This window comes from Candoia aspera, chromosome 16 (genome assembly GCF_035149785.1).
Source record: "Candoia aspera isolate rCanAsp1 chromosome 16, rCanAsp1.hap2, whole genome shotgun sequence".
NCBI lineage: Eukaryota > Metazoa > Chordata > Lepidosauria > Squamata > Boidae > Candoia > Candoia aspera.
In genome coordinates this window covers 9017194-9035268 of record NC_086168.1, presented here as the reverse complement: position 1 = coordinate 9035268, position 18075 = coordinate 9017194, and the positions used below count along the sequence as shown (strand labels likewise).

The following is an 18075-nucleotide window of genomic DNA, read 5'->3' as shown; positions in this document are numbered from 1 at the left end:
CTGAGTGTTTCACACACCATCCAACTTGATAACAGTTGGACTGGGTTGTATGGCTTCATCTGGGAACCTCTTTGGGTCTCTCAGTATGAAGCCTTTCAAAACACACACAGCCTTTTGTCCCCTCCTCCCTTCCCTCCCTGCTGTCCAAAGTCCTTATCTACAAACACTATCAAAGATTTAGAGGGTGTAGGAATTAACACAACTGAACGTGGAACTCCAATGGCAGTATATCAGCTCTGTGGAAGAATATGCTCCTTCCTTCTACACATTCACTCTTCTTTGCTCCAAAATTTGTAGCTATGTTTGGTCCATGTACAGATTAGATTGGATCCTTTTGAGAAACTCAGTCAAAATTCAAAATAATTGTGGAATGTGGGACAGTTCCTTTCCCAAGCAGACATTATAAAACAGTAATGCTTAATATCATGCATGATGCAACTTGAAAAGGCACAAGCATTCTGGAAGTCATTACATGCTTAGATAGGATCCAGACTGCGGTCAGATAATGTATGGCAATTGTCAGTGGTAATTGTCAAACATAAAAACAGCACCTATTCCTATGGAGGGAACAGCGCTGGTATAGGTAAGACATCCTGAGGCCACAGGACAACGTATGATCTCTGAAGTCTTGATGTTGGATTCCACATCCCTTGGAAGAGTAGCCAGCAAGTTGCAGTTTCTAAATAGTCTGGCTGAGAATGCATCAAAAAAGACATTTTGGAGCATGTGAGAATGCTACTACAGTTTTAAAGTAGCTCTGCTACTTTTTTCAGGCTTCTGAATGGCTGCTTTGAAGAATCACATTAAAGACATGGCTGCTTTAATGAGCCCCTCTTTCAAATCATTTTTGAAGGATGCATATTCCTATTAAAAAAAATCTGGATAGTAAGTACACTTAAGTGGGTTTGCTCAGAGTATGCTACGTAACAGAGAGAGTTAATGGGGAGCTATTTATCCCTCAGATCCTGACTCATGGTCTAGCTTTCTATCTCATTTTGCTTTCCCCCCTCCTCTGGATGGTATGTTCTGCATAATTCCCCATCTTAACACTCATATTGAAAGCCAGTTTGGTGTCATGGTTAAGGCAGTGGGCCAGAAACCAGGAGACTGTGAGTTCTAGTCCTGCCCTAGGCACAAAGCCGGCTGGGGGATCTTGGGCCAGTCTCTTTCTCTCAGCCCTAGGAAGAAGGCAATGGCAAACCACTCCCGAAAACCTTGCCAAGAAAACTGCAGGGACTTGTCCAAGCAGTCACCAGGAGTTAACACTGATCCAAAGGCAGAAAAACAAACAAACAAAAACAAAACACTTGATATATTGCAGTGTCTCTAGACAAGACAGAGAGGCAATTAAAGCAAGCTAACAAGCAATTCCACATTCTGATTTGTTAGCATCACTGGGGTATAATGAACATTTTTGGATATTCTGGCAATCATGTAGACAATAAATAGCAATAAGGGTGGTTGCACTATTGACAAAAAGAAGTGGGATAACTTACTTTGACTTCATTGAAAATTGGGGACTTGTTATGGAATAATCTCTTTCATCCTGAAACTAACAAGCATCGTGGTAAAGAGACATCCTCTCTCCCAGCTAGGGAGTTCTTTCAAAGAGGTGCCTCCTATGACACGCATCTTCATGCTTTTCTTAAACAAACTAAAACGAAAAGCTTGCTTCTGTTGTTTAAAGCAATTCCATGCCAAAATCTGCCTTCCATGTTTTCAGAAGGTGTTTCCTTCTGCAAAAAGGCTTTTTTTTTTTTTTCTTTTCTTTTCCTAAGCTCATTCTCAGATCGTTTTAGCATTTCTTTAGACTTTCTTTGCTGGCTGTTTATTCTGCTGGCTTCATTCTTTCAAGGAGAGACGTGAAGCTTCTGTTCTGTTAGTTTTTGTCACAACCTTGCATGCTACTGCTTCTGGACATGGAAAAACTCACAGAGAATTCATCTCATTCTGCCTTCCCTTCAGTCTTCCTAGCAGACTGAAGATACTGAAAGGTACGATTACACAGTGGAAATCTGATCACACAACACCTTTAACCAGGAGCGTGGCAGCCTGTTAGCTGCTAAAAGTGGTTAATATAACCTTGGATTTGCTTGGCATGTTATGTGAAACCAGCTCTTTGGGTTAGTTTACCATTCAGTGTATTGCACAAATTGGTTATTTCAGCCACACAACCCTCCCTCAGTCTTTTTATAATTAAGAATGGTACAAGAAAACTTCAGCCCACCCAGATACATAAATCATTAATTCTGTCTCTCCTTTATGGGGGAAAACCCGCCCAGAACAATATATTCTGCATCAGATTGAAAAAGAGTAGTAATTTTTTTTGGCACAACATGAGAACACATTCTTTGCATTCTTATTTGCTCATTGGTGTATCTGTTTTTTGGACAGATACATTCAATCCTCAGTTTTCACATGCACTCTTAGAGTGGGAAGTTTGTTCTCATCCATAAATACAGCCACAATTTTGCCTACAGTTACAGCTAAGCTACCCATTTTTGGCATGTGATCCTTAATAACAGTGACGGTTAATTATGATAGTTCTGCAGAGTTAGCAGAAAGAGCCCAAGGCAAGGTTGAATGTACCCTTCCCCAAGATTTTTCATCCTCTGGATGGTCTACACTTCCAGCTCCCAGAATTTTGGGCAATGGTTGTGCTTGCCGGGAAATTCTGGAAATGGCACTCCATATAAGGAGAGTACAGGTTTACAGACTGACTTATTACAAGTCCTTGTGTATTGTCCTAATCCCGATACGCTGGATAGTTTGCAGCATGCAGTAGAAGCTCACCAAGCTAGCCCCCATCCCACCCCATATGACAGCCCATGTAAAGACCTGCTTAAAGAAAATGGTTTTGTTAGCCCCATGGAAAGCAAACAGAGATTCAGGGAAAGATGGTCTAGAGCATTGGGGCCACCACCAAGAAGGACTGCCTTTGAATCCAGATCCCTCTCCCCTGTTGAGATGTTGGGACCCTAAGCAGTGGCTCTCTCAATGATTGCACAATGAGGGAATGGGGTGGGGGGAGATTGGCTTAGGTGGAGGACCCACATTTGTCCAATTAGGTATGGGATGGAAGAAAACACAACATTTACACCAGGACTAAAAAAAACAGGTGTGAACATTGGAGTGAAGTCAGACTCTTTCTGCACACGCTCATAGGTTCTGCTTATCCAACTCAGATACAGATTTAATCCTAAGCAGTTCAGGCATTTGATTCTAGCAAGACCAATTTGGGGATTTGGTTCCTAGCTTGTAATCAGATTGGACTGAATTTCTGATCTGATTTGGATGTTCTCCCCAAATCAGGCCCACTTCACACACCTTTAGGACAGGAAATTGAAGAACAAAATCTGACTCAGAGACACCTTGAATGAGCATGAAGGGAGGAGAGATGATTAGGAGGTGGATGTTCACCCTTGCAAATCAGACTCAAATTTAATGGCCCTTCAGTAATTACTTTGCTAGTACAGTGTGCATTAGTCATGCTGGTTTGGGGAATAAACCATGTATTATTCTGCAGCTTGTCTTAGCTCCTTCTTTCTTGTAATGTGCTGTCATAATAAGATTCCTGGCCTTAGAAAACCATGGAAGTATTGGTTCTTCCCCTGCCAACTGCTTTTCCATTCAACACCATTCCTAACAGCAATGATGCACAAATATGCATCTAAGTTTCAAGATGTTATTTTACCTTCTAGTTAAAACTCTGAAAATCTGGGGAGAATCAAATCTATCTCAAATGGGTTGGCAAAGCTGGATCCCTCCCTGTTCTCTTCCTCCCTCCCTTCCTCCATCCCTCACTTCCTTCCTTCCTTCTTTGCCAATCTCTCTTCCTTTCCTTTTTTCCAACCTCTCTCACTCCCCTTCCTTCCCTCCCTCCCTCCCTCTCCAGTGGGTCTTCTTGATTCATGCCTGCAGGGTAACATGTAGTTCACCCTGAAGAAAAATCAGAAGAGGAATGTGCAGTACACACAGAAGAGCAGAAAGATCAATGTAGAGCAAAATAACAACACTTCCTTCCTCGGATGACCACACCCTCCTACCTGTCTCTCTGTGTCTCTTTCTCTTTTTTATGCCCAATATTGTTATCTCCCTTCCAAGTCAGGAAAGACACTAGCAGCACCACCACCAGATATGTTGCCAAAGGCAAGCTTTGAGACATGCACAGACACAGCTTCTTGAAGCCAAGCCGAGTCTTACGGGAATAATTCCTGGCCTCGTCTTGAGAAAACAAATATAGCACATTGGTTTTCTTTGGCAGTTGAGAGTGGGGGGGAGGGGGCAGCTGCCATTGGAGGGGGGAGGATCACTCAAGGACACACATTAGCTGTTCTGATCTGGAAGAATAGGAAGCAATAGACTGGAACAGAATGGTGAGAGTGTTGATGCATCAAGGATGAGCCAGATGACAAGCAAAAGAAGTCAACTTGAGCTCCAACTGCTGAACAGTGTCATAAATATTGAATCATCCCAACTGCTAGACTTCTACCCACGCTTGTCCTTCTCCCCCTGAAATGAAGGGACTTCAGTCCATTGGTGGAGTAGTGGTGAGCAAATTGGAGAGATGGCTCCTCACCATTTCTTTGAGATTTCCAGGATGTTTCCTATCATCCCAGATCAACTTTCTGGGCCAGGATACTTCTCCCTAGCTGCTACTCTTCAGTTGGGGTGGGGTGAGGGCATTCATGTAAAGAGAGTTGGTTCTAGCATCGCTTACACTTGTGGCATCCCAGGTCTCAGTCCCTTCATTGAATAACCCTTTAGAATGGGGTACATTTCAGAGCAGTATCTTCTGGGCAGCTGATTGCTGTTCTGAGTTCATCTTCAGTTTAAATGATCCATGTGTCTTGGAAGCACCTCTGCCTTTGATGATGGGGCAAACAGTTGGCCAGACAAAGCATACAATGCTGGGCTGGATAGAATTCAACCCAGGGCTGAAGTAGAGGCTTTGGATGCAGATAGTTTCAGCTCCACTCCCCTGGCAGAAGTCGAGAGAGGCCTGTGGCCAATTGATGGAATCAGTGCTGGGCTGGAAGGATCTGTGGCTTGGTGTGCTTTAAAGCCAAGGTGGGTGTTCAGCCCATCAGGGAGAAAGGAGAACTGTGGAATCTGAGCACTTGAAAGCCAGCTGGGCAAGAGAAACTTGATTGCTGGTCTACCTGCAAGAAGCATAGATCAAGTCCAACTGAAGCTTAGGGCTTTCTTTGAACAGAGGGAAGTAAGTGCCTTCCATATTCAGTACTCCATTTTCCTGGCTCCCTGGACAATTTCCCCGTCAATTCTGTAGCTTCTCAAAGCCAAGGACTGGGCTCCTGCTCTCCTAGAGGTGTCGCCCCCATTCTTTTATCTTGGCAAAAGGAGAGTCACTGCAGCAGACATCGCCTTGGGGGCTCCCCTTCGCCCCTCCCCTCCCCTCCCACCAAAGGTCAGCCTGGTCTGCTCAGCAGGCTCCTTTTGTCTGCAGATCAGCAAAGACCCTCTTGGCAGCTCAGTCTCTGACTCGGAAACCACCCCAGCCAAAATGCCTCCCTTAAATCAAGTATATTGCAGGCTGCCTTGAGCGCTCACTGGAAGGCCCTGGCCATGGCGGGGAAGGATTTACCACATCCAAATTCACTTGACAGAAAAACAAAATTCCAGCCTAATTTTAACCAGCTGTGGTAGGGCCAGGCGAGATAAGAAGCAAGGAAGGGGTCTGAATGGGGGTGTGGAATTAGAGAGCTTGCATTCATTGCAGGAGAGGGGGGGGATGCTTGGCAACTATTGTGTGGCCCAGAAACGACACTGCCATTTCTTAACAACAAGGGAGGTGCCTACATTGTGATCTGTCCTACACAAAGGTCTTCTTCTCCTAGGCATCTTTTCTTTCCACAGCAACTTCATCCCTTTCTCTGTGACCTTTAGATACCAGACAAGGAGGACCCAATGCAAAGATGCCGCTTCATTTATTCATCCCAAACCAGGATTATTTGGGGGGTGGGAGATCTGAGGCTGCAAGTCACGCTGTAAAGGAGTTTGAGAGCTCTTGTCAACATGGCATCCTTCAAAGGCTCGAAGTCCGTTTATCTGAAGGGTTGCATGTATACAAAGGGAGGGAAAAAAGGGGGGGACTTATTTTCTCATGCTGTGCAAATAATAATAATAATAATAATAATAATAATAATAATAAACAACTCACCCCCACACTTAACTTAGATAATACTTCAGGGGTAGGGGTTGAAAACGTTTTCCCCACATCATGTCCTCCTCTACAATAATCTTTTCCAAGTGTGCCCAACATCTCAAGGGCCCAACTTTGATAGGAAGTCACTAATAAGGGACACACAATTTTAGGTGGTGGTGCCCAAGTCCCCATATTGTCTTTTTTCCCTTCCCATCCCCCTTTCCTTCTGTGTTGTGCTGATTTATTGCAATCTTATTTTTATGATTCTGTAAGATACTCTGGCACTCTTTCAGATGGAAAGACATACTTTAAATAAAAACATAATATTTGATGGAAGGAATCCCCCATCTCCCACACAGTTTGGCTTGCTAATTTGGCTTGTCACCCTTGTCAATTTTACGTTCTCTAAAACACACAAGTTTTTTGGGGTCACCTGGCATTCTGCAGGTAGCCTGGTTCAATCTGGTTCCTTCCAGCCCTTTCTGATACAGTGAGCCAGAACTTTGCCCCACCTTTAGTCTGCAATTGACCAGCAGACACACTCCAGGTTTTCAGACTGGAGTCTTTTCTCATTCTGTCTGGAAATGCCGAAGATCTAACTTCTGGAATGCAAAAGCGTGTGCTCCTCCACCAAGCTACAAGTCTTCCCCCAAGGCCATCATGAAATACATGCCTTCCTTCTCAGGGTTGGGGGTGGGAAAAATATTTGCACTACTCTAACTGTGAGGATACCCTATACTGTAAGAAGTTCCAATTCACAGATATTTTCCCCAAACTCTTAAAATCCTGTTGTCTGTCTGTTTGATGTTCCCCTACACCTTCTGACAAGTGTCCCTTGTCTTCAGGAACCCTTGTGCCATTCCCCTCGGATCAGAATACATATTGTTGCAGTCAATTTGTGTTTCCTTGTTCCCCTGTCTTACATTGGGAGAACAAAAGAATGCTGAGTGCATTTGGGAGGCCTGGAATGAACAGCTGTTCCAGATTTCCAACTCTGCGTCACCTAGGCCAATATCCGTTTTGCTTAAACATTCCGGCATCCTACTGCTTTAGGGGAAGGTGAGAGCAGGGTGGCCCACAGCAGAAGGGGATTCAGAGTGCTGACCAGTTTCAGGAGTCACCTGCTAAATTCAGTTTACAGTCAGAGGAGTGAGTGTTAAGGGCGTGATGCCTATTTTGTGCTTTTAACAACCCCTACTGAGTGCAGCGAAGTTTGGTGAGGCTGATCTGTTGACAGATCATAGGTGAGCCAGGCTATTTCTCTCTACTTTTCTGAGTGCATGGAAAACACCTGCAATAATGATCAAGTAGTGCCAGGCCCTGTTTCCACAGCTCAGGCTTCTGAAGACGTGTGACCCGATCCTCAGAGTTTAATTTGGTTTGGCTCCAGGTCGCAGCCCAACCCATAAGCAAGCATTATCTTTGGAAAAGGATTTTTTTCATGAAGGTCTGCACACCAAGATACATTCAAACTTCTAGGAAAGACAAGAAAGAATGAGAAGGCTATAGAAAGAGACAAACAAACAAACACATCCATCCAGCTGGAAATCTATCTCCATCCCAACCTCAACTGCTCCATTGCAATCTGTAATCAACTTACAGATGATTCTCTTGTCTATATGTCTTTGATGGGGAAAAGGTTGTCCAACTCAACAAGCCATAGAAATGTAGAAATATTTCTGCTGGGGTTTTGTCCATTCTGGTGGGCTCTGGAAACTGGCATCTGCCAGGTAGTCAATAGATTGAAGTGTGTGTCATCCCCATCTGGGTATGAAGCTCAGTGGCCTCTTTTCAAACCAAAAGGGCATCTATCATCTACATTGATACGCTGCTGCTGCTGCTGCTTTTTGTTTTTTTATGCCCCCTCTCTCCCCCTCCCCTCAAAAGGAAGACATGGGAAACCTCTGGTGGAGATGGAGTAGGAGTGGGCATGCTTTTTCCAAGTCAAATGATGATGAATGAATCTGTAGCTCTTTGCTTTTCAGAAACCTTGCTAAAGATTTGAAAATGGTTAGCTTTCAGTGACTTCCATTTAAGAAGGAACAACAAGGAGAAGAATTTAGGACTTACTATGTTTGTGTTACTTTTTATTTGTTTGTTTTAAGTGCCTTACAACATAGCACATGATCTAAATTCTGTGAGCTGTGGTGCAATTTACCAGGTGTGTGCATGTGTGTGTGGTCATGTACAGCACTGGGCCTCAAGGAGGATATTATGGCATTTACTGACCTTTTCAACGTGTGGCAATTAAGCCATCCCACCCCAAAAAGTTATTTGTTTCTCTGCTATAATGCTACATTTGTGACTAGCAGAGAAATTCTTGTTTGATCAGTGTGGTATGTTCTATTTAATTTTTACAGAGTATTCCTCCCTTGATTTATTTTCTCCTATCCAGATTAGTTCTATGTGTGTAAAAACAAGAAAGTGCAAGATAGCCTGCCACTCCCAAGCTGTACTAGTTGCAAGCCAGACTATATAGATTTGTTTTGTTTATTTACATATTGATTATTATCTCTCCCACCCTTTCCCTCCTGTCTCCCCCAAGGAAAGAGGGGAAGCTGTTGATGGTATACAAAGGGGTTTCTCTTTTCCACAAGGACAATTGATGGATTTCATCCTTGACCCCCACTTTCTACACAGTCTCCAGTGCCCATCCCTTGATTTCCCTTTCATTACTTGGACATCAGTCAATGACCATAATCAACTTCAACAGAAACTTTCCTTGCTATTTTGATCTCACTTCATGAAAGCTTTCTTGAAAATGAAGCATGTAGGCTGAGACAGTGGTACAAGGGTCATGCCTCCAATAATACCCCAGGATACATTTCTACTTTCCAAGGTCCTTGTCTACTTATTCTATTTTTTTATCCCCTATTTCTCAGACCAAGGCAAACTGCAGTCGCCACTGTTGCTTGTATTTCATCAAAGATCCAAAATAGTCTTGGTAGCATTCACAAACACATCACTAGAATGGCCAATATATCTTTATGACTTCTAAGATAATCAAGAAAGACCCTGCTGAATGTCCCACTATCTGCAGACTGTCATCTAGTGGTTACTAGAAGCCGGCCTTCTTTGTGGTGGCATCCATTATTTAAAATACCAGCCCTTTGGGATTCAGGAGGCACCAGCCATGGGGTGTTAAAGATTCCAGCACCACATTCATCATGATCTTGTGGCTAGTATACACTGGAGTCTGTTAGGCAATATAGTGGGTAATACTATACACTGATGGACTTATCATTCTGTTCTGCAGACATCTGTCCTCAAAAACAGACTTTTGAAATAGGTTGCTAGGGGTCAAGAGAAGTGGTCAGGGGTGTAGAATAACAAATAGCACTGGGTTTCATCCACTTCTCCCCAGTGCCTGGAGTAAAACAAGTTAGGACAAATGGAATTGCAAACATCAATACTGGGCAAATGTTTTCTACCACATGTGGAGACCTGGAGAAAGAACGGATTGGGCCAAGATATTTGTATGGGCCATTTGCTGCTCCATTTTGCTCATTTTCCCCTGGACCCCCTTTTAAATGTGTAACTCCATTGGCCAACAAGCTTTTATGTGCCCGCCTGATCTGCCTGTGAGGCTCAGGCAGTCAATTCCTTTTCCCTGTCCTAATTTCATGCTGAGAGATCTGCCACTTCACCTCTAGACATGCATTCCACAGCTGTTGTTCAGCCCTGATGCAGAGTTTAGAAAGGGGGGGAGGGAGGGAGGGGGGAGGGGGAGAGAGAGAGAGAGAGAGAGAGAGAAAGAAAGATGGGGCCTTTTTGATGAGTCTGATGGGCTTGATTTATTGAAATCATTTTAGATCGCAAACCAGCTGTGCACCTCCTTCCAGTCCAAAATGGATAAAAGAATATGCCATCAATTTGAGTGTTCTCCCAAAAACACACGCACACCAGATTGCCTTTCCCAGTTGTTCCTCTTTTCCATCTTTAATTACCAATAAGATTGCTGAAATATTTGCTTGTCTTTAGCTGTCATTCCCTGGGAAGACACTACTTTATAGGTTTCCCTTTTTCTGCTTCCAATAAAAGTAAGGGAAAAGGAGGCAGAGTCTGACTATTTTTATATAGTCTATAGTCATGACTATTCTATCATCATCACAACTCTTTTGATCACTACACCTTCATTTATGCACATAGACCAAAATGCAGAGTTGAAATAAAAAAAACCAAACACCTAACATAAAAGTTCTCAAGAAAAAGTGAACATACCTGGATTATCTTCAGGGCCAAGAGTTTCTAACTGGTACGGCCCAGAATGTGGTTGCTTTTTTGAAGACTTCATAATCCTGGTCCTTCAATAGGAAGCACAAAATGGTTGCTGGAACCAATTAAAGGAGAAATTAGCTCAGTCTTCCAAGAATGGTAGATAGGGCTTTTCAGGAGTACATGTGTGACCATCTCAGTGTTGGTATCTGAATGTACCATCACCACTCTTGGTAAGGGATATTATTAAATCTGCCCAATCATAACCCATTGAGGACAGAGTGTTTAATCTCACCTTCTCTGTGAGATTATAAAGAATTGATAAAAAATATTTGGACATGATAAAAGGAAGGTAGGTGAATTTATTATAGCACAGGTGTGGCTTCTTATGTGTCATTTTTTTTTTTCCTGGGAGGGTGACTTGGGGGGGGGAAGGGAAGATTCCACCATAAATATCACCTGTTAGTCATCATGGCTGGGGATTCTGGAAGAATTGGCCAGGAAAGTTGGAAACTCTTGAATAACTACTGGTGAAGCTGTGGATTTTGAGAGGTGACTTCCTAGTACGTCTGGAGCTTGGAGAAGACCACCATAGTCTTTTTCAGGAAACCAAAGACTGTCTCTTGAGTTCATGGGTTTGGAGCACTTCTGCACAGGATCTAACTGTGCACCATGCTGTAGCTATTTCTGAGCCCAATCAAACCCAACAACATTGTTGCTTTGTGCCCATGTGGCACTTACTTGCTTCTTAAGAAGGGGCACTCACCCCCAGAACCTAGAGAGAACAATGCATAAATGAGCACACTCCTGTTCTCTTCTGGTGAAAAACCAAAACCAAAAACCTTCTACCTTTTGTGTCCACTTCCTTTTATTTCATTTTCCCCTCTTGCCCCTCCAATGGTTTCAGAACTTTTTCCTCTGCTAGTTTGCATTCAAGAACCTTCAAAGCAGCCAAATTAGGACTGTGTTTGGATGCCACACCACCTATAAATAAACTGTCCCTTCCCAGTCCTTCAACTCCACCCTCACTCTCACACACAGCCTATAACCTCATTGTCTTCTTGTCTCGACAGCCATTGACACAAATGATTAAGCTATTGGCTTTGGAAGCGGAGAGACAAAATCTGAAAACAAGGGCATCCTGAATCGAGCTGACCGGAAGAGATTATTCATTCATTCTTTCTTTTTTAAAAAAAGTTATGTTTGCTTTGCTGCTCTTATTTATCATTGCCCCACTTTATCTTATTATTTATTACATGTTCCTCTTAAGGAGGATGTTCTGCTCAGCTTTGGTTAGTAAGCACTTCTTGTTTGGAAGTTAACTTCCCTGAGCAGCCTAGAGTTTGCCTTGAGATGCTTTCTCCCTCTCTCTTACATGTGGGTTAAATCTGAACTTTTACACAGCATCTAATCTGGCTGGGTAGAATGGATGGATGGACCTTCAGCACTCTGATCAATTTCAAGTCCATAGGGTCTATCTTTTCTGTTTCTCTTTGTTAGAATCCCAATTTCTTGGGGCAGAAGATGTGAGGCCGTGTAGAATGAATTCATTCTGAGCCAGAAAGTTGTTTCCTCCTTGCCAACCAGAGCTAATCTGGCTGATCATTTGTACAAATATCTGCCACTGCTCTTTTGGTTTCAACAGTGTGACTGAAAGGCCAGGGAAAGGACAATGGAGTCATTTTGTCATTGCTACTGAAGATCAGAAATACTTACTGATCTACTGTGAGTCACCCCAACATCTCAGTGTCTTCTGTTCTAGCTTCTGCCCATTGTTGCAAAACAGAGCTTGCCATTTAGGAAATTGGGCAAGGCATTGCCAGTAAGAGATTCCTAAGCCAAGGAACCAGCACTGTTTTTGTTCTGGATAGCACTAAATATTTCCATGTTAAATCTGGGATTCTGGGGTGATGAAATGACATGCATGCTCAGAAGCAGTTCTCAGGAACAGGATAACAGGATTCCTCATCCAAACATGCATATTTTATTTTTTTCCTCCAAAGCACACCCTCCACCCATCACTTTACATGATCACACTCAAGGGGGGTTGCAGGAAAACAAACAAACTTCAGCTATTTAATTTCCCTCTCTTTTTTGCTTTCCTCATTATTTCCAGATTTTAAAGACCATCCTTCTATTTTGCCATCCACATGCACAGAAGTTCTGTGGGGCACATTTTGGCTCAGCCTGCCCTTGTTTTGAAAATAAAGAAATTCAGTTAGCACTGACGTGTTGCAAAACATAATAGAAGGAAGTGTTGGGAAATGTTTTTCATTTGGAGAATGGAAGTGTTCTAAGCATATCTAAATTGGAGAGTCTATTATCCAGACCCATCTGAATGTGTCTGCAAACCAAGATAGTTGTGTGTGTGTGTGTGTGTGTATTCTGCCAGAAATTTTAGCTGCAGAGGAACAATTACCATGGTAACAAATCACTTTGGCAGGGTGAGAAGGTCAGACTTAATTGTCCTCAGGTTGGGGTGTGAAAAGGATGACCATATAAGGAAAAGCTGCTGTTTGGGGAACTTGTCTGGAGGGAAGTTGCCTGGACTTGCTACCAGAAGGTTTCAGTTTCTGTTTTGCAGCCTCCCTTCTAGCAGCCTCTCTTCCTGCTCTGCACATGTTCACAAGCTTGTAAAATACATTTATTTAAGAAGCTTTTGTGCCTATCCAGGGCTCTGGATATGGAAACTGTTTATGTTTTATGCTTTCTTTAAATGCACTTATTTTTATATAAATGCCTGGTGTGTTTTTTCTGATCCCTCAGGCCAAATGCTTTCCAGCACTCTGCAACAAGTCATGTAGTTTTCCCCATCTTACCAAAGCTTTCTTGGTAGGTCCTTCCTCTCAACTCCACATAACAACTCCATTCTAGAACCATACAGCCAGTGGCTTCTCACTTCTATCTTAGTATCAGAAATAGGCTGACCATACATCCCATTTTGAATGAGACAGTCCCATTTTTTTAACCTTTCCAGACCATCCCGTCATTTTAATATGAATGTCCATTTTGTCCCATTTTCTTAAAAACCTTACTTAAAAATTTGAAAGTTCCCACAAACCTGTCAGAATGCAGTCTGACTTTGAGTGGAAGGAGGGGAAGCTCAGAAGAAATGGCAGGAAAAAAGCCACAGAGCTCAACCCAGCGGGAAACCTAAAAAGAAAAAAAACAGGATAGGCTGATAGGCAGTGATCAAAGGGTGAGCCAATTGGTTCCTGCCTTGAAAGGGCGGGAAGAAAAGAACATCAAAGCACAGCCAGAGGAGGAACGGCTTGTCAGGGACAACCGTTCACTAGACTCTCCAGCCCAGCCTTGCCTCTTGCAAACGAAGGAATCCGAAGATTTCCAGCCCGAGAAAGTTCCTGCCTGCTGATCCAGCCTGTTGCCCAGCCCTGCCCTGTTTTGCCATCCCAATGTCCCGTTTTTGTCTCAAGGAAATGTGGTCAGCCTAATCAGAAAACTCTTTCTTCCATTGGAGAACTTTAATAAGCACCTCATGCTGAGTGCGTGGAAGAGAATTTGGAAACATTCTGGCAAATTATATGTGAAAAATGTGGAGCATCTGGGCCAAATGGTTTGCACTGCTGTTTCTTTTTAACAGTCTTGAGCAGATTGTCCACGCAGACTGTCTCCATTGGAGAAGCACCTTTCCTAACCCTGGTTTACCCTACACTATGCCCTTTGATTCAAGTTTTCATCCCTTTCACACATTAAAAAAGGGAGCTCTCCCTTTTTCCCTCTCTCCTTCCCTGGATACTTTTGGAATTGTCCTTCCCCTCCCCTCCCCTCCCCTCCCCTCTCCTTCTTGAATGTATATTTTTACTACATCTTCACTAATTCATACCTAGCCCATACCACCATAAACTGTATGGGCTAGGTATGAATTAGAATCTTGTAAAATGTGTTGACTCATTTCTGTGCAAGTCAAAGCAGGAATTAAACAGTAGGAAAAACTGAGTCTGATTTTTTTTTCTTTTTTCCAAGCTAAAAAAGGCTCTTGACAACATTTCATTGTGGATTTTAAAAAAGGGCATAACTTTGTTATTGTTTCCCCCCTTCCCCTTTAAATGTTCCGAATAATCAAAATGGAGTATTGTGTTGTGGTGGAATTCAAGAATGAGAGTTGGGGTTGAATAAATGGAGGAAAGGATTAACCTGAAGGGGAGGGGGTGGATGGGTTTCCCTCCCATTTCTAGACTCTCATGCTTGAGATGTAGAAAAATGTTTCCCCTGTCTATGGCATAGAGGAAGATGTCCCTAGGGTTCGTTCATTCATTCATTCATTCATTCATTCATTCATTCATTCATTCATTCATTTGATTTCTATAGCTGCCCATCTCAGCGAGTGATTCTGGGCAGCTTACAATGCATTGTTAACCTGAGCCCTACTTTTTGCATTGCTTTGAAGGCCTGTTTTTTTAACGGAAAAAAACAACAACAGGAGTTTTCAAAATAATTATTTATTTTTAAGTTCAAAGAGAAGATGGATAATAGGTGAGGGGATGCGTAGTTCAGGAGGAGTGAAAGAAGGCCCAGCAGTGATGGGGAATGGCTAGTAATACTGACCATCTCCCCCTCCTTGTGGTATTGTGACTGGGCAATGATGCTGTTAGGGCTGAATGTTTGGGTACAGTCTAGGGCAGACAAGTCCCTGGATTCCACACCCCATTCACTTAAAGACAGTCCTGTTCTGCCTTCTTGCCTTCCTTCTTAATCTTCTCCTAGAGCAAGGGATGGTGATTCACATCATCACCCTACAGCTTCACAAAAGGGCTGGTCATCCCTGTTTTATTAAAGATGCAATGTGTGAATATTCTGCTTTCAATGTACTGCTCTCATGTGTTCTCTCCTCATTCTGTCAGAAACCTTTCTGACTCTTTCACAAGGGGGGCGGGGGTCAAAACATTGCAAGGTAGAAAAAAAAGAAAGATGTAGAGACTGGGCTTTCCCCCCTCTCTCACAGAGGTTATTCTTGGGTTTTTTACTAGTTTTTCTGGATGTATAAGTTGTGATGGCCCCTACTTGACTCCAATGTGTCAAGATGTTCGGTGTGATCCAGCTTTTCTGCCTTGCCATCACTGGGATCACTCCTCCTTCCATGTCTCCCTCCACCCCACACACCCTTTGATCTTAATGTCTTGAGGTAGAAAACTGGAAAGAGGGAAATGGTGCCATGACACACATCATGTGGGACCTATTTTTATTGACCTCCCGGGTCCAGGCGTTTCCTGAACAAAGAAGAAGAAATCAAAAGCCAGGAGTGAAATGGAAACAGCTCCTAGCTCACCTTTCTTTCCATTACCACCCTCCATTGGCAACTTTGGTGGGCTGGGGGAGGAGGGAGTAAGTCCTAAAAGATTGTCTTCCCCCAGTCATTTGGGGGTCTCTTGACAATCCAGTCCTGTTTTCCTTTCCTTGGAAAGGGAGAGTGAATTGAGACCCCCTAGTACAGGTATGTGCCTGTTCTCCATTATGGCTCCACTGGGGCTGGAAGTTGATCATGGCTGTGCCCAACCCATCACTCTATATTTATTTATCCATGCAAGCTTTGCTCCTTGTTTCCACTGGGTTCAGCAAGAGAAGATTTTGTTGTTGTTTGGGTCAGAGTTGATTGTTCTTCAGCCCTGCCCTTCAAAGACAAAGACAAAGTGAAATGAGATAGAATAGCAGGGGGAAAAGTATGGGGAATAATTTCTCATCTTCCTTTGCTGCTCCTCACCCCCCACCCCCATCCAACCTCACCTGCTTCATTTGTAATTCCCAGATTGTGCCGAAATCACCCTGAGATACAGTACCAAAAGCAGTAAATTAAAAACAGTTTGAAAGAGAAAGGAAAGGAATTATCTAAAGAAAGTAGTTTTATCAGGTTGAAATGATGCACAGAATTGATACCCTTTTCCTCCTTCGTTTTCTTTCTAGGACTCACATTTTATTACAGCTGAGATTTTTTTTCCTCCAGCTTCCAAACCTGCTACAGACCATTGGTTGCTTCTTCCTTCCTTCCACACAACCCCATCCTCTGCTTGGAACCACCAGATCCAGTTGGGGTTTTCTATTTAGCATAAGATCTCTCTGTTCAACTGGCTGGCAGGAAACTGATTCCTACATTCCAGCTACATTAATGGCAAGATACCAAGGAACCAGATCCTTGCCAGCCAGCCAATTACAGAACCAGCCAACTGATGCAGACCAGATTGCTAACCATAGAAAGCCAGTAATTTGCTATGCATACTGCTAGGCAGGAATGCAATGGGATAAGAGCAAAAAGCTGGGGTAATTTGCACAGGTGACTGGATGCACATTGATGTAGCCCACAGGACCAAAACATTGCTACCTATGCTTTAGAATGTATCTGAAAGGACAAGCTTTTTTAAAAAAATTAAATCCTGCATCTAGGCTGAGAGCAAGGTCCTGGTTCAGCACCACCACCCTGGTGTTGTAGTTCAGCGACATTTGGAGGGCTACAAGTTGCCACCCCTTCCCTGGAGTTATAAGAGAAATGCCTGTGTGCATCTGTTTCTTCAATGCTGCCATCCCAAATGCAATTTTAAGTACCTCTGTTGAACAAATAAATGAATGGCATATCTCATTTCTCATCTTGGACCCACAGGAGAATCCTTGAGCTTTGCTGATGATTTACTCTCCGGCCTTGGAACTGCCTGCATTGCTGCTGGTAGGACTCATGGGGATGATCAAGATGCCAGTCTTTACTCTGTCATTTTCAAATGCTTGGAGCCTGACGGATTGTACAAGTAAGCAAAGGGGAGGGAGGGGGGGAGGGAGGGGGGAGGAGAGATATAAAGGGAAAAGATGTGACAGTTTTCCTTTGTCTAAAAAGTGTGTGCTGCTTCTAGCGATTTAAAGAATAACACCAAGAATTTGAAGGCAAGAAACAGTGTCTTGGTGAGCGAGACTCTGGGCAACATGTGTATGTTAAATCCATCAGTAGGGGGAATTTGGCTCATAAACACTATCTTTTCATGTATTGGGACTACAGTTCCCATAATCCAGCTAATTCTAACTAGGGAGTCCACACATTTTTAAGATACCCCATTGGACACAGTGATGTCTGTTAGGGGATGGGGGAACACTTTTTGGGAGACAAAATGCACAATTATGTTTGTGATCTTCTGGCATTTGAAAGGAGAGTTCCAGTTGGTTGTTGGAATTGGTTGGAAGGCAGTTTTAATTTCCACAACTAATATCTTAATCAGTTCAAAACCCGGTTCAAAGGGGATAAACCTGCATTAAATGTATTTCTCCTCCATTCCTCCTCCTGTGATCTCACAGGGTTGGTTCTACCACTGGACAAGCTGAAGCAGCCACCTGGCAGTAGGAAAGAAGAGAATTCTGTGGTGCAAAGCCTCCCTTTCACCCTCTGAGTTCTCATTCTACTTTTAGGTTCAGTGGGGAATGTCAGTGTTAAAAGAAAGATTCAGTTGAGTTGCCCATAGATTAGGAAGGCCACTATCTTGTCCTCAGGTGGTGGAATGTCTTGATCCACCCTCGATGCCCAATCCTGGTTTTTCTCAGCATTGCCACCCAAGATCCTGAAGAAGAAATGCTAAAGATGAAATATGGGTCGTTCTGCATGGAATGTGTCTTCTCCACTGCTAAACCTGAATAGTTGAAGAAAAAAACTTCTGAGCTAGCATCAGCGAAAGATGCAAAGTGCCATCAACATAGCAAGGAAT

At 43.2% G+C, this 18075-nt stretch overlaps 1 protein-coding gene across 1 annotated transcript in view; it reads left to right on the top strand.

Moving 5' to 3' along the window:
- The window catches only part of ASTN2 (astrotactin 2), a 289840-nt gene that overhangs the window by 252354 nt on the left and 19411 nt on the right, over positions 1–18075 (top strand). Inside the window, exon 23 of the mRNA XM_063316464.1 lies at positions 16992–17133. Coding sequence (XP_063172534.1) covers positions 16992–17133 — 142 coding nt within the window. The remainder of the gene's footprint in view (positions 1–16991; positions 17134–18075) is intronic.